Source organism: Oryzias melastigma, linkage group LG9 (assembly GCF_002922805.2).
Source record: "Oryzias melastigma strain HK-1 linkage group LG9, ASM292280v2, whole genome shotgun sequence".
Taxonomy (NCBI): domain Eukaryota; kingdom Metazoa; phylum Chordata; class Actinopteri; order Beloniformes; family Adrianichthyidae; genus Oryzias; species Oryzias melastigma.
In genome coordinates, this window is record NC_050520.1 from 12,304,185 (window position 1) to 12,318,293 (window position 14,109).

Genomic DNA, 14,109 nt, shown 5'->3' on the forward strand with positions numbered 1-14,109 from the left:
AAAAACTGTAAACTGATAAGTTTGTGGTTTTGATGATTAACATAAAACATTTTAACATTATTTTGATCTGAAATGTAACAATCCTGCTGCAGTAATTCCCGGTTAGCTGGATTGAATTAGTTCAGTTTCTGATTGAACATACCTGATCCAGGTGAGCAGAAGAAGCTTAAACAAGGTTAGCTGTAAAACGAGCAGAACAGAGTTGGTGACCGCTGCAGTAGAGTTTAGTGTCTTTTGTGTTTTAACGTGGAACATTTTGGAGAGGGATTGACCCTGTTATCTCTCCCTCTTCGTTTGATGTGTTTTTCCAGGATAATCCTGAAGAAAATGGCTCTGCTGGAAAAGATTTCCCCCTTATAGGCCAAAAAACAGTGGGACAACCTAAAAAAATGACAAAGTATGTTGATGTGTGGCAAAGAATGTGATACATGTTAAATGTGCATGTTATGAAAAGGTTTGTATCTTCTTTTTTCTGCTCTCTATTCTGAAATGTAAAGTTAAAATCCCATCAGTTGTACTGTAGTATTATGCTTTGTTTTCATACATGTATTAATGGATATTCTAGTTTTATGTATATTCCTAAATAAATAAAATGAACTTTTTTTATTTCACATTTTAGTTCCCATACCTAAAAAAAACACACAGATACTACTGATACTTGGATTTGGACAGTTTGAAGTTTTTTTCTGGTTGTTACTTTGTCATGTTTTAATATTGATGCTGTTTTACTGTTTGAGGTCCTGAGCAGGTGAAGAAAGACAAACATCTGCCCACCTGAGGGATGAAATCTGACCTGAAAGACACACAAACAGACCCTCAGGTGTGTCCGCGCGTCAGAGGCTGTTGTGACTGCAGACCGCAGCATCAGGAGAGTCTTCAGGCATCCTTCTGATGCTACAGTCCTTCTGTTCAGCCCGGCACGCACGCGCGCGCACAGGGTTGTATAATCAGGAGCGGTATGGGCGCGCGCGCCTGCAGCCTTGAACCCCTGCAGTGACGCTCGCGGCGCTGACGTCATCACGCACATGAAAAGAAGTGAACTTCACTTGCGCAAAGCTCGAGCCAAGGCTGCGCTGCGATTGGCTGCGCGCGCCGCCTCGCTCTGCCCTCGTGCGCTCCTCACGCGCTGGCTCCAAGAGGCGACGCGCACCTGGAGGGAGCCGCAGCTCCGACAGCCTGATGGTTGGATCATCTGCAGGTGAGTTCCCGCGCGCGGGGCACCTGTCGATGCCGGGAGGAACTCTGCCCCGCGTGACACTTAACTTTTTAATCTGTGTTTCTATATTTTTTTCTGGAGCAAAAGTCATGTAGACCGCGCAGACTGACGAGGGTGGTGGAGTGACCTTTCTCTGCTGCCTCCTTCATCACACATTCTGTCTGTTGGGGCAACTTCAATGCCAGGCTGACCCCACAGGGGGGAGGGAGGGGGTCATGAGTTTCTGCTCTGAATTCAAATATCTGATTCTGAAGACAAAATTAAACTAGTCGATGATGCTCGGATGATGTCACTAGTTTTAGCCTAATTTATGATTCTTTTGTTGGCTTCATTCCTCATGTCAAATTGATATGTGTGTGTTATGTCTCTGATGTTTTAAACATTTGCATTGATAACTTTGTGTTCAATGTCCTTAAAGACTCACTCCTATGAAAATATTTGTGCTTCTTCAACCCTTTAACACCTGAGGCGTCGCCAGTGACGCTTAGAGTCCTCCTATGACCATTTTTTTCTATTTAAAAAATGTTCTCCGTATTGTTTTAATTATGATTATGACATTTTTAACCAAAAATCCCTCAACCTAAATGTCTTAAAAAGACATTTTTCATGTTGATCTGAAGCTTCTGTTTCCCAAATCTCCTCTGAGGGGGCGTGGCTTTTGTTGCTCTGCCCCCTGATCCCCCCTGTCTGATTATGATAGCTCTGTGTCTCACTAGTATAAATCTTCACGGCTGCTACATAAAAACATCAATCAATCTGGGTAAAGTCCAGCCGTTCTGATCCGGATGTCAGCTGGACGAGGAAGTGAAGATCTTCATGGACAGAACTTCCTCCAAAATCCTGATTCTTTCTCCTTCCAGTTCACCAAAGACTCTTTTAGCTAATTCTCCAATGTTTATTGACTGTGATCAATACATTCAATCATTGGTTTCTCAGAGTTCTTGATAAAATAATGAAAGCTAACATCAAAATGCTCTTTCATTGATTTACAATCCTTTCCAACTGCGGTCAAATGAGCCGCCGTTCACATTTCCGTGGTCACATCAAGAAGCTCCGTGGAGTCTGGTGGAGATTTTCCAGCGTTCTCAGTCCTGCTACCGTAAGTATTGGATGAAACTCACACCAAAAATCCAGTGATGCTGATTTGACCACAGAAATGTGAACGGCGGCTCATTTGACTGCAGTCAATGTGAAGATACCATCTTCTCTTCTCCAGAACCTGAACTAGACACTAGGAACAGATGAGGGTTTAGTGCATGTGCAGCAGAGCTGTTGATGGAAAGAAGATCATTCATTCAGACAGAGTCTGTCCAAGACAGTTTGATTGATTTAAGACAGGGGTGTCAAACTCAAGTCCTCGAGGGCCGACGTCCTGGTTTTCCAGAAATCCTGCCTCATCTCCTGCTGATTACCTGGATCAGGTGTGTTTGACCAATAAGGAGCTTCAAAGGCAGGTTGGTTGGAAAACATGTAGGACACCGGCCCTTGAGGCCTGGAGTTCAACACCTGTGATTTAAGAGGAGAAATACTCGGAAATGCAAAAACTAAATGCAAAAACTAAATGATTTCTTATTACATTTGTTCTCTTTCAGAAGAAAAATACCACTTGTTGTTGTTCACTTTCGGGGTTGCCACAGCGTAACAGCAGCCACTGTTTCTCATCAGTGATTTTAGTTTTTACCCCGGATGCCCTTCCTGACACAACCCTGTACTTGAGGGGCACAGGGACCCAGTTAGGCAGCAGCATCAAGGGTCTTACCTAAGGACCCAATCTGAATGGGGATCAGTGGACAACCCTGGGAATCGAACCCAGGGCTCCTGAGTGCCAGCCCTTCACCTAGCCCACTGAGCCACCCAGCCGCTCAAGAAAAATACCACTCAGACATGTAAAAAACTCAAAACAGGATTTTCATGACTTTAAAACAGAAAATCTTTAACAAACTGTAATTTTTCAACCATTAACACGATCAATATAATTCCAGTAAAATCTACTGGAATTATATTGATCGTGTTTATGGTAGAAAAATTACAATAAATCTAAGAACATAAACACTGGAGCTCAGCTGTTAAAGAGTTAACACGTTCTCGTGGAATTTTTTCTGAACAAATTTAAGTAAAATTCAACTTAAAACTGCGTTTCTTAGTATTCTTTAGTCCAGCTGTGGTGAATCATGAACAGACAAAAAATGTGGATCCATAAAAGTCGTATTTGTGACAGAAAACATCCTGGGTGGGGCCACAAGTTCTCTGCTCCGCTCCATTCTGATCATCCACTTCCAGACAAACAGATCCATGAACGTCTTTGTTTTCCTCGTTGGGAATCTGGATCTAAACTGGATAGCTCTGATATTGATCACCATTTTTGTTGCACCGCTAATGTTAGGTTGGGAGTGTGAGGGACTGTTAGCTAGGGGGAGAGGGCGTAAACAAAGGGATGATGGGAAGTATGGGCGGGCAGGTCTGCCCACAACTCAGAGATGAATTTCTAATAAACTCCTGCTGCTCTGCAGAAACTATGTCCTAGAAATCGACACAGGTTTTTAAATTTAGTCTAAAATGACTTCATCATCATTAAAAGACCACTGGGAAGATGACTGGAGATGACATGACTGGAGATGACCTTTAATGATCTCTGGTGACAAGATTGATTTTACTGACTTGTGAAGTTTGACCATCTTATCAGTGACTTCATCAAGAGCTATTTTGACGTCATTTATTAATTAACAATCATGAATATTCACAATTAATGATTGTTAAAAATGATCATAATCAACTGCATTTGATTTTGATAATGAATAAATTAATTGGCAACATCATTCAGTTTGACTTTTGACCATATTGAGGATTTTACTGATGTCATCCATTATGTATTTGTATTTATTGATTAATTTATTGATGGTTTTGTTAAAGATTGCATTGATAACTTCATTGTAATCCTGCAGAATATCTGTGTTTTGCTTCAGTCAGCGTGATGCCCCATCTCAATGTATCATGTTGGATTACATGTGGAGCTTGCAGCTGGAGTTTTGCAGTGAGTGTGACATTTGAACTACACAGTACTGCTGCCACAAACAATTATTTTAATAGTCGACTAATCCACGATTATTTTTTTCGATTAGTCAACCAATCAGGTCATGGGCAAACTGGATGTAAAGCACACATCTTAACCATCTTTAGCTTTAAACTAACTAAAAACTAGATATATAGCATTACCTGTGATAATGCTAGTGTGAATGCTGTAAGCTGAATTTGGCCACTGAAGATGCTGAAAACGATAGCTGAAAACGGTGAAGCTGATAGCCAGCTAAAATATTAGTTAGATGCCAATTTAGCCTAAAAAACTGAAAAAATAGGTTAGCTGAAACAGCTAGCATGTAGCTTAAAAGTAGCTAAGTTTCAAAATACCCTAAAGAAACGGAAAGAAGCCTCAATTAGTCAAAAGAGCTAGTGTGTAAATATTAGTCTAACTCCAAAAAAGCCTAAAAACTTTAAACAAAAAAGCCTAAATAAGCTGAAACAGCTAGCATGTAGCTGAAACATTAGCTAAACTCCAAATTAGCCTAAAAAACCTTAATAAATGCAAAAATAGTCTAAAAAGCTAGCAGGATGTCATCATAACTTTCAACTTTACTACATTCTGACTCCATATAATATGAAGTAACGGCTAATCGACTACTAAATTAGTCGTCGACTATTTTAATAGTCGATTAGTCGTTGATTAGTTGACTTATGGTGACAGTACTAAAGTGGATAGAACAGTGATCTGTTCCAGCAAACTCCTCTGTACATGCAGTCATTTTATTTGACCGGTTTTTACAGTTTTCATTCTATTTAAGGTCAAATATCACCAATAGATTAATTTCATCCACGTGCATTTCACAGTTTCCGTGGTTGTCATGGCAACATCGTGTTGGGGTGGAGTCGTGCGTTTGGGATAGCAGCAGTCAGAATTTCCAAACAGGAGGTCACATTTTGTTGACCTTTGGAGAAAGGGAGGCGTTTGCAGGAGCGTGTCGCCCAAACCTGTCCACTCCACCCACAGAGCTCTCCACGTTCAGCGGGGTTCAAGGATGGAAGACAGGGACTCGTCTTTGTGTTTTGCTGATGTTGAGAATGTTTTACTAATACTCTTGGGACATTATTGTGGTGATCTCTGTGCGGTGTTGAGCAGTTAACCCTTTGATGGAGAAAAGCAATTTTAAGTGACGTTTCCTGTGTGGTATTGATGAGTTTTTCAGGTCCTGCATGTTGGCCTTTGTTTTGGGGGAGTCCATCTGGACTCCATCAGGGTTCCAGGTGGAGCAGAAGTGTGACGACCGAGTAATGCAGGAGGAACTGATGAGTCTGAGTGCAGACGTGTGCACATCACCCATGTTGTCAAATCCTCACAGAGCATTAGTGAAGCAGTAGCAGCAGCGCTGCAGCCTTACATAACGGGTAAACAAAGGTCTGGGCAGCTGTGAAGGTCACCACAGCTCCTCCTTTCTTCATCCTGCCTTGAGTTACTCGTCTTCAGGCTCTCAGCCTACAGCTGCTGTTTATCCAGGAGTTTTGTTGTGCTTCAGCACACTAACAATACCACTATTCACGTGACGGAATCTGCTGTGGTAATCAAATGTTGTTTCCATGGAAACCTTCAAAAAGTTTTCTCTGGCCTGTTCGCTGCTCAGGGTCGGCAGAGAGCTGGAGCCAATCAGATGCATTAGCAGTGTCTCCATCAAGTACGTTTGAGCTGCTGTTGACGCCATGAAGAATGACGGCTGTCTCTGCAGTCAGATCTGATGATGGCGGCGGGTGTTCTCGCCCTGCTCTTCATTTATGCCGGACAGAGAGTAAGAATGGTTACAATCGGACTAAACAGACTCCTTTGATATAAACACCTGTTTATTCATCCATTTTCTAAGACTGCTGAATTCCTTCCAGAGTCATGGTTGCTGCTGTCTACAGCTACAGTCACATGCACCTGTATGGAGGTTGACACATGAGTGGAGTGGTTTGAGTTGATTTATTCTGGAATAATATTCCTGCCTTTTTATTATTCAGAATTATGATAAAAAGTTACAGTTTTAACATTTAAAAAATTGTCATTCTGCAGCTTTTTGGACTATTTTGGCATTTACTAAGATTTGTTTAGGCTATTTTGGAGTTTAGCTTATATTTCAGCTACATGGTAAGTGGCTTTTAAAAAAAGTTTTTGTCTGTTTTAGCTAATTTAGGCTTTTCTCAAATTTTTTATGCTGTTTTGATGGCATTTAGCTCTATAATGAAAGTGTGGTTGTTGTGCATGTGGTTGGGTACGTATCGTGAAGTATTTCTAAGGATAACGTGAGAGATGCATGCCCTTATAGTGGACAGGTGATGCTGTTGTGTAGTTTCCTTATTTCACACTCTTGTCATTAGTAAAGCATTAGTCACAACTGCCTTTACGACTAGATACAAATTTTCTACAAATCGGGCAAACCCACACGAGGCACAAAGGTGGTCCGCACGTATCACATTGACAGCACATACGGCCCCCTTAAACATTCTGCAGGATTTGAAGGTGGTTAAAAAAGAAAAAACCTGTACAACACGTCTGATCTCACCTACTGACCCTTATGTGCTGTATGAGTGTTCACTACGACCTGTGGCTCACAGCATGCTTGCTGAAAAATGTGCTTGAACATTTTCATCATGCGGTTTAAGACCTCACTAGTTTGTACGGGCCACCTGTGTGCAGGTTAGACCCGGGGTGTCCAAGTCTAGGCCATGAGAGCCGGCCTCCTGCTGGTTTTCCAGAAATCCTGCCTTATTTGCTGCTGATTACCTGGATCAGGTGTGTTTGGCCAATAAGGAGCTTCAATGGCAGGTTGGTTGGTTGAGGACTGGATTTGGACACCGCTGGGTTAGACCACTGTTTACCTGCAGACGGCCTGTATGCACACGTAGAGGTGACCAATGCTTTTACTAACTCACTGTTGGGCGAAGAAGCGGTACACCATGGTTGTAGGTCCATCACAGGGCCCATTTATATCATTGTCTATGAGCATTCTTAAGAATGCACTCACATTCCTCATTTCTGTTTTTACACAATAGAAGAACCGCTCTAGTAACAGTGTTAGAAAAAGTATCTGCACCTCATTATCAACATGGTGAGAAAACGGCAAGACTATGACCAGTCATCAACCTCCAAATTTGAGACACTCTCTCTTAGTTTTACGTCTCGGATCTCCAGATCAAATCACTTTCTGGTGTTTACATTTGAAGAACCCCTGAAACCTCTGATCCTCCTCTTGTTGCAGGTGCTGCACCGTGCGCACCTTTAGTTGAAGAAGGAGCCATCCTGCACCAAGGATCACAGCAATGCACGAGTCCACAGAAGTCCGAACGGACGGCAACTCCCTGCTGAAGGCTGTTTATCTGAGTCGACTCCGCCTCACTCGGCTGCTCCTGGAGGGAGGGGCTTACATTAATGAGAGCAATGAGCATGGCGAGACGCCGCTCATGGTGGCCTGTAAGACTCAGCACACGGACACCTTGAGTGTCCCCAAACACAGGATGGTCCGGTACGGTTTTCACGAATGTCTAATCATTCTTAAGCAGGTGCATTTATGTCTTTTGCTCTTGTGGTTGAATAAATGTTGAATTTCCTGTCACCAGGTATCTTCTGGAAAGTGGCGCTGATCCGAACATTCAGGACAAGACAGGGAAAACGGCTCTGATGCACGCATGTCTAGAACAGACGGGGACTGAGATCGTGTCGCTCCTGCTAAGCAATGGTGCTGATCCAACCCTTGAGGATCATGCTGGCGTGTCAGCGTTAGTTTATGCCGTCAACTCGGGCAACAGGGACATCCTCGACGTGATCCTGGATGCCTGTAGGGCAAAGGGAAAGGAGGTCATCATCATCACCACCAACAAAACGCCTTCAGGCCAACAAAAGACAAAGCAGTACCTGAATGTTCCTCCACCTCCTGAGCTGGAAGGACGCCTGGTTCACACCTCAGCACCTAGCTGCCTGACGCCCAACGACGTCCATCTACCATCTTCCTCACAGGGACACTTGGTAGCCTCTGCCCCACAACCCGGCAGTCCTGTTCTTGGCCTTAGAGATCCCCAGTCTTTAGATTTTGGGTTGTGCAAGTTTTTATCTCGACCTGGTTCTCCAACCAAACAATCTAGCCCTTTCTGTGTTCCTGGGGCAGACAAGAGATCTAATCTCCTCAGGCTCCACTCAGAACTGGGATGTAAGAGTCCTTCACTGTTGCTGCAGAGTCAGAGCACCTCACTGATAGAAGAGCCTCTGGAAATGATACCTCAGGAGGAGATCTTCTTCAAAGTCAATGACCTGATCACACAAAGAAGACTGGCAGTTTCACGTCACCACAGCATTGATGTGAAAGACGCAGCAGGGCTACAGAAGGCTCTAGAAAACATGCTATCTAATGAGTCCAAGGGAGGAGGGGGAAGGAGAGGCTTGGGGAGGAAAATGTCCTACGACAGCGCTGCTAGTTCTTTGCATTCTGCTTCCCACCCAAACTTACATCAAGACAGCCTCCCGTTTGCCCATGAATCCAGCCCAGTGAATGAGGGATCCTCTGATAGTCTCAGACAGTTGACTGTTTCCAGTCTGCAAAATGTGGTTCATCGCAGAAACATCGGCATCGACCACTACAGCTCGGACTCCCAACTGCTGCAGGTCGGGAACCGAGACAGACTGGTGAAAAGCAGTGCTGGAGCTGGGTCAGGACCAGAGAGGCATAAGCTGATCAACAGCAGACCCTCCACTCTGTCAGGATCCAGGGAGTCCCTGGAGAGCTCGGTCCAGCAGAGGCGTGGTGCTGGACTAGAGCGAAGAGGCTCAGGAGCTCTTCTCCTGGATCACATTGCTCATACTCGCCCGGGGTACCTCCCCCCTCTGAACCCCCATGTTCCCATTCCCAATATCGGTGTAAGCTCCAGTTCCACGTACCCAGTGAGTGGAAGTAAGAAGACCCTCAGCGCTGTTCTGTCCAAACCAGTGGTTCCGTGTGCACCTGGTTTTCCACCAGACCTGAAGGCCAAGAAGATGCTGTGGAGACGCCACTCCATGCAGAGCGAACAGATCAAACAACTGGCCAATTTTGAGGAAACATTTGGGCGCTAGGAGACTGTATGACATCTCTACGGATGGAAAGAACTCCGTCAAACAAACCTGTGAAAGGAACTCCAGTACCAATGCCACTTCATTTGTGCTTTAAGGCTAAATGCAGTATTGATGTTCTGATTATGTGCAATTTAACATTTTACTCACAAATTTCCAGCTTCACAGGTTAGAGCCTAACAATTTTAAAGCAAAGTGGCCAAACCCAGTCCTGCCTTCCAAGCTATCCTGCCTCATCTGCGCCTGGTTACACAAATCGAGTGTTGTTAGATCCGAAACCCAAATCACATGATCAAACCAACCAGCAGCAAGTAAAAGCTGACCTGCTCTCTGCCAAAGCAAGACATCATGTTGACATGTGTCAAAGTTTCATATCTCTAGAACAGCGAGCCAGCAGAGGAAATCTGACCTCCAAGCTCCATGGAAATGCTCTAAAAACTCCATATAATATCATGGCTTTTTGAAATTTAAAAGAAAAAAGCTAAATTTTTGATACAAAGTTACAGAGCTGCTTAGAAAACTCCTTTACCTTCAAGGGGCCATACCATGAAAAATCAACTTTTTGAGCTTTTAAGTGTATTATACTGTTCATTCCTCACTATAAGGAAACCCAAGTCAATCATTTATGAGTAATCCCCTAAAAACCTGCACTCTCGACAGCAGCCCCTCCCATACTCACAAAAACAAGAAAAAAAACTTTCATTTTAGATGCAGAATACCGTATATCTTCCAGTTGTATCCTGTCTTCAATGAATTAAAGCTCCAGCCGGTGTTTGTTACTTTAGATGTGGGACTCCTTTAAGACCCCCCCCCCCCTGTCGGGCACAGTCGTACAGATGTCGCGTGTATTTGTGTTGTGAACCAGTGTAGTGATGGTTGGGGCTGCTAAAGGCAGATGTATGGTATGTGCATCCATTTTTAAAAAAATGTGGATTCTGTTCGTGTGGGAAATGCAGAATCACTACCAAAGACTCTAGGATGACATCGTGAAATTCCCGGCAGCCCAAACACAGCGGCAGGCAGAGCCTCAGGAATCGAGTCGTTTTACTTCAGAAAAAAACACTTCAAAAATAATAAATATTTCATAAGTAATTTGTTTTTTTGTGTTCCAAAGGTAGTATAGGATCATATATATGGATATAGATCACACTGAAAGGCTTAAGAAAACAATTGGTATCACCCCTTTAAAGTAAAAATCCCAATTTTTTCTATATTGAAGTTTTCTTCTATTTTGAAGCTTCTCTGTCTCATTGAGACGACAACCAAAGAAGTAGTTGACAGCTGGATCAGTCCTTTTCCACAAGGAATGTCCAATTTTAAATGTAGTTTTCTTATGGAGGCAAATCCTCCAAATGCTGCTCACAGACAGAACAAAAATATTTGTGCAGAAGATTTCTGCCTCTGTGATAGCTGGGAAACCAGAGGGCGTCCTTTAAGACCCTCAAAACAAACCCTGCAAAGCTTTAGCCTCCATCCCAGAGCCACAATCATTACCTTTCACCCTGACTGACCAAATGCATGTCTGTACTTTAACATTGTTTGTAGAAGCTTTGCATAAAGGTGATCAAGAGCCTCCGAACCTCGAGCCTAAAACTAGCTTATTGCTTCGGTTCATTGTTTGTCAATGGGATGTTCTCAGAACAATCAGTTCAAGACTTGCTGGTGTGTGTTTCCTCTGCATTTCCCTTCATGAACCTCATTGGTTCTTATTGTCCGTTAGTTAATTTGAATGTTTGGCTGTATTTAAGAATGAAACAGAATGATTATAAAAGCCAAAGTGTTGTTTATATGCACATTGGAGGAGAGCAGAGCTTGGGAGGTTTGTTTTTGTTGGCCGCTATGCCAACATTTCCTTTGCAGTCGTCTTTCTTCTTCCTTCGTTAATGAGGTTCATCAACTCATACAAAGCAATCGTATTATTTAAAATCACTGTTTTTGTAAAAATAAACACTCAAAGCAATGGAATGGACTGTGGCGTATTTATAAGATAGAGCATCAACAACCAGAACCCATCGGCTCGTCAGGAGGCTTCAACAGGAAAGTCGCCTCTACACTGAGATAGAGCCGTTGCTCTAGAACAGCTCAATGAACTGTTATAAGGACAATAAGTTTACTGATTCCATTAGTTCTCACTTGGAGCTCAGATGAATTAAATTAATGAACTTTAAAGCTCTGTGTTCTATTGTAACTACTTCAGAATTGAAGAGCAAACTCCAACAGCTCTATCAACAAAACACACAACGCCATCTAGTGCTGGAAGGTGTCGTCCCACCCACTGCAGACACGCTCTAGAAGACGTACTTCTATCTCTGCTTCCTGCAGAGCCTCAAACCAGTTCAGTTTAGAAACCAAGACAGCAAAGTTCAACAACTCCAAGACGTTTCAGGATGTTCCAGTTTTTCAGCTTTTAATATCAGTCAGAATGAAACCACGAGCTTCTTCCTGCAGCTGAAATTACAGAATATTTTTGAGGGATGAAAGATGGAGCTCCACCGGACAAAATTAATTTATGCACAAACGTTTTGAATCATGGCCACAAAGGGTTCTAAAATTTAACAAGAGTTTGACCAAGAGAAGGTGTGTATAAACATATATGTATATTACACCATTTAGGTTTTAATTTCAAAACTGTGGCTTCTGTTTTCATTTTAGTGCCAGGATTTTGTTGATGTCCTTCAGAGAAAAATGCAAACATAGGAAACGCTGTGTTCATGTGCCGTTAGAATGATGGGAAAATGACTTTTTGACTCAGAAAACAAACATGAAATAAAAAAAAAAATCTCCCAGTCCCACATTTAAACAGAATACCTTTCTGTTCCTAAAACAGGTCAATGTATTTCTAGTGCATCATCTATGGGAAGACAGCAGAATTATAGAGAAAACCAAACATTATTAGTGATTATCAATATAATTTATTTCAGATTAAGTAGTTTAACGGGCTGAGTAGTTTGCTCAACCCTTTGACTTTATTCTGCTTCATCTGGATGCTGCTCTCTGTTTGTTTCCGACTAGAGGATCTCAGACTCCTAACTGGGTTCACTTATTTTTCCAGGTCAAATCAAGGATTTTTCAGGTTTTGAAAAAGTTTTAATGTTTGAAATGATCTTGGGTTTGGTCCTTGTTGTCCTGTCGGTTTGTTGTTATACCAGGCCGGTTAGAAAAGAGCAAAGCTCCGCCTCCTCCTTACTTAAAATAAAGAAGATTGACAAAAAGGATGTTTGTATGGAAAACGTCTTTACTCTGAATTTCCTCATATCAATGAGCAAAATTGATAAAGGGTTCCCGTAATTAAAAAAGTTAAGAGGATTTTACCTGAAGGTTCCAAACAGAATACATACTATAGATGCCAAAACTTTTGGTTTAAATCTGAACCGTATAATAACTCCAGTGTGAGGATAGTATATTGCCGTGTCCCTACACACTGCATACCGTTAGGTCTATGCTAAAAGTGTTTAATTGTGATAACTTTAAAAAGGATGAATTGTTTGATTACATTAAACCAGGCTTAGTATAAAACAACTGAAAGGTTTTTCTTTATTATTTTGCTCATTAGAAAATGTAAAAAGTATTTTTCTGACTTTTTAGGTTGTTGTTTAGTAAAACACGTCATACATCGAAACAAAAGGAAACCAAAAATCCCAGTTTGAACCGAATCATGGCAAAGTGTCTTCCTCTTTGTCTTCTTCATCGTCCACACAGTTTACAGCACAAAGTAACCTCTCTTTGGTCCCTCCCCCTCTGCCCTGGGCAGCATCAGGAAGCTCTACTCAGAATGCGCCGCAGTGCCCATGAGCTCAGCTCTCAAAGAGTCCGGCAGGTCGATGTAGATCTTACTGACGTGGAGACGACTCCTGTAGCTCTGCAGGTCCTGAAGAGAGAACTGATCCTGTGTGGAGGTCCAGACGGTGAGAGAGAACCTGAGAGGAAACGCGGGTTAACATCTGTGAGCATCAGGTTTGAGCTAGCATAAGGTCATGGGGGCGGGGTCACCTGTCTGACTGCTGCAGCAGCCAGCACAGCTGGGGGAGGGACTGCCCCAGCAGAGCAGCTCGCACTGGGAAAGTGACGGCATGCTGAAGGTCCCTGCAGATCCGCTCCATCTCCTGCACCATGTCCCAGCTGTAGCCTGGAACACGGAGGCAGAAGCTTGAGCCGAAACCGTGAAGCTGCAGCTCCGCCCCGCAGAGACAGGAGTTTGTGACGGAGGCAACTAAACTATGAACACCGTCTTTTATGACCCATAAAGACTGAAGCTTTAGACCACATGAGGTCCGGATAAGGGCCGGATCCGGCCCTCCGGGTAATTCTATCCGGCCCCCCAGATCATTTTATTTTATTATTATTAATGACCCGATGTTATCTTGAGCTCATTTCTAACTTGTATAATTTTGACAAAATATATTTTTATGGAGAGTAAAAAATTGAAATTTATTTAAGGTTTAAGTTGATTTATTCTGGAATAATATTCCTGCATTTTTATTCATAATTATGTTAAAAAGTTACAGTTTTAAAGTTTAAAAATTGTCATTCTGCTACCTTTTTTATTATTTTGGTGCCTACTAAAAATTTTTAAGCTATTTTGGAGTTTAATTAATATTTCAGCTACATGCTAGATGTTTTAGCTAATTTAGGGTTCTTTAGGCAGTTTTGGAGTTCAGCTAATATTTCTAAGCTAGTTGTTTTGGCTAATTTAGACTTTTTTCTGTTTTTTTTGGCTGTGGAAGGCAAATGAACGGAATGAATCACAGTAACAAAAATTATGATGTCATTA

The 14,109-nt window shown here is 42.5% G+C and overlaps 2 protein-coding genes across 4 annotated transcripts in view; one reads left to right on the forward strand and one right to left on the reverse strand.

The window, feature by feature from the left end:
• Window positions 1–676: 676 nt before the first annotated feature.
• ankrd34bb (ankyrin repeat domain 34Bb) lies at window positions 677–9,546 on the forward strand. Its single transcript, XM_024260222.2, has 3 exons — window positions 677–1,198; window positions 7,498–7,761; window positions 7,856–9,546. Exons 2-3 carry the CDS (start codon window positions 7,559–7,561, stop codon window positions 9,339–9,341), a joined length of 1,689 nt encoding a protein of 562 aa, XP_024115990.1. The 5' UTR covers window positions 677–1,198; window positions 7,498–7,558; the 3' UTR covers window positions 9,342–9,546.
• A 3,007-nt stretch (window positions 9,547–12,553) lies between these two features.
• fam151b (family with sequence similarity 151 member B) overlaps window positions 12,554–14,109 on the reverse strand; it is a 5,529-nt gene continuing 3,973 nt past the window's right edge. For all 3 annotated transcript variants that reach the window (XM_036213499.1, XM_036213500.1, XM_024260224.2), the window contains 2 exons: window positions 13,329–13,464; window positions 12,554–13,255 (listed from right to left, as the gene is read on the reverse strand). In XM_036213499.1, the coding sequence (XP_036069392.1) occupies window positions 13,102–13,255; window positions 13,329–13,464 (290 nt within the window). In that variant the 3' untranslated portion in view covers window positions 12,554–13,101. The remainder of the gene's footprint in view (window positions 13,256–13,328; window positions 13,465–14,109) is intronic.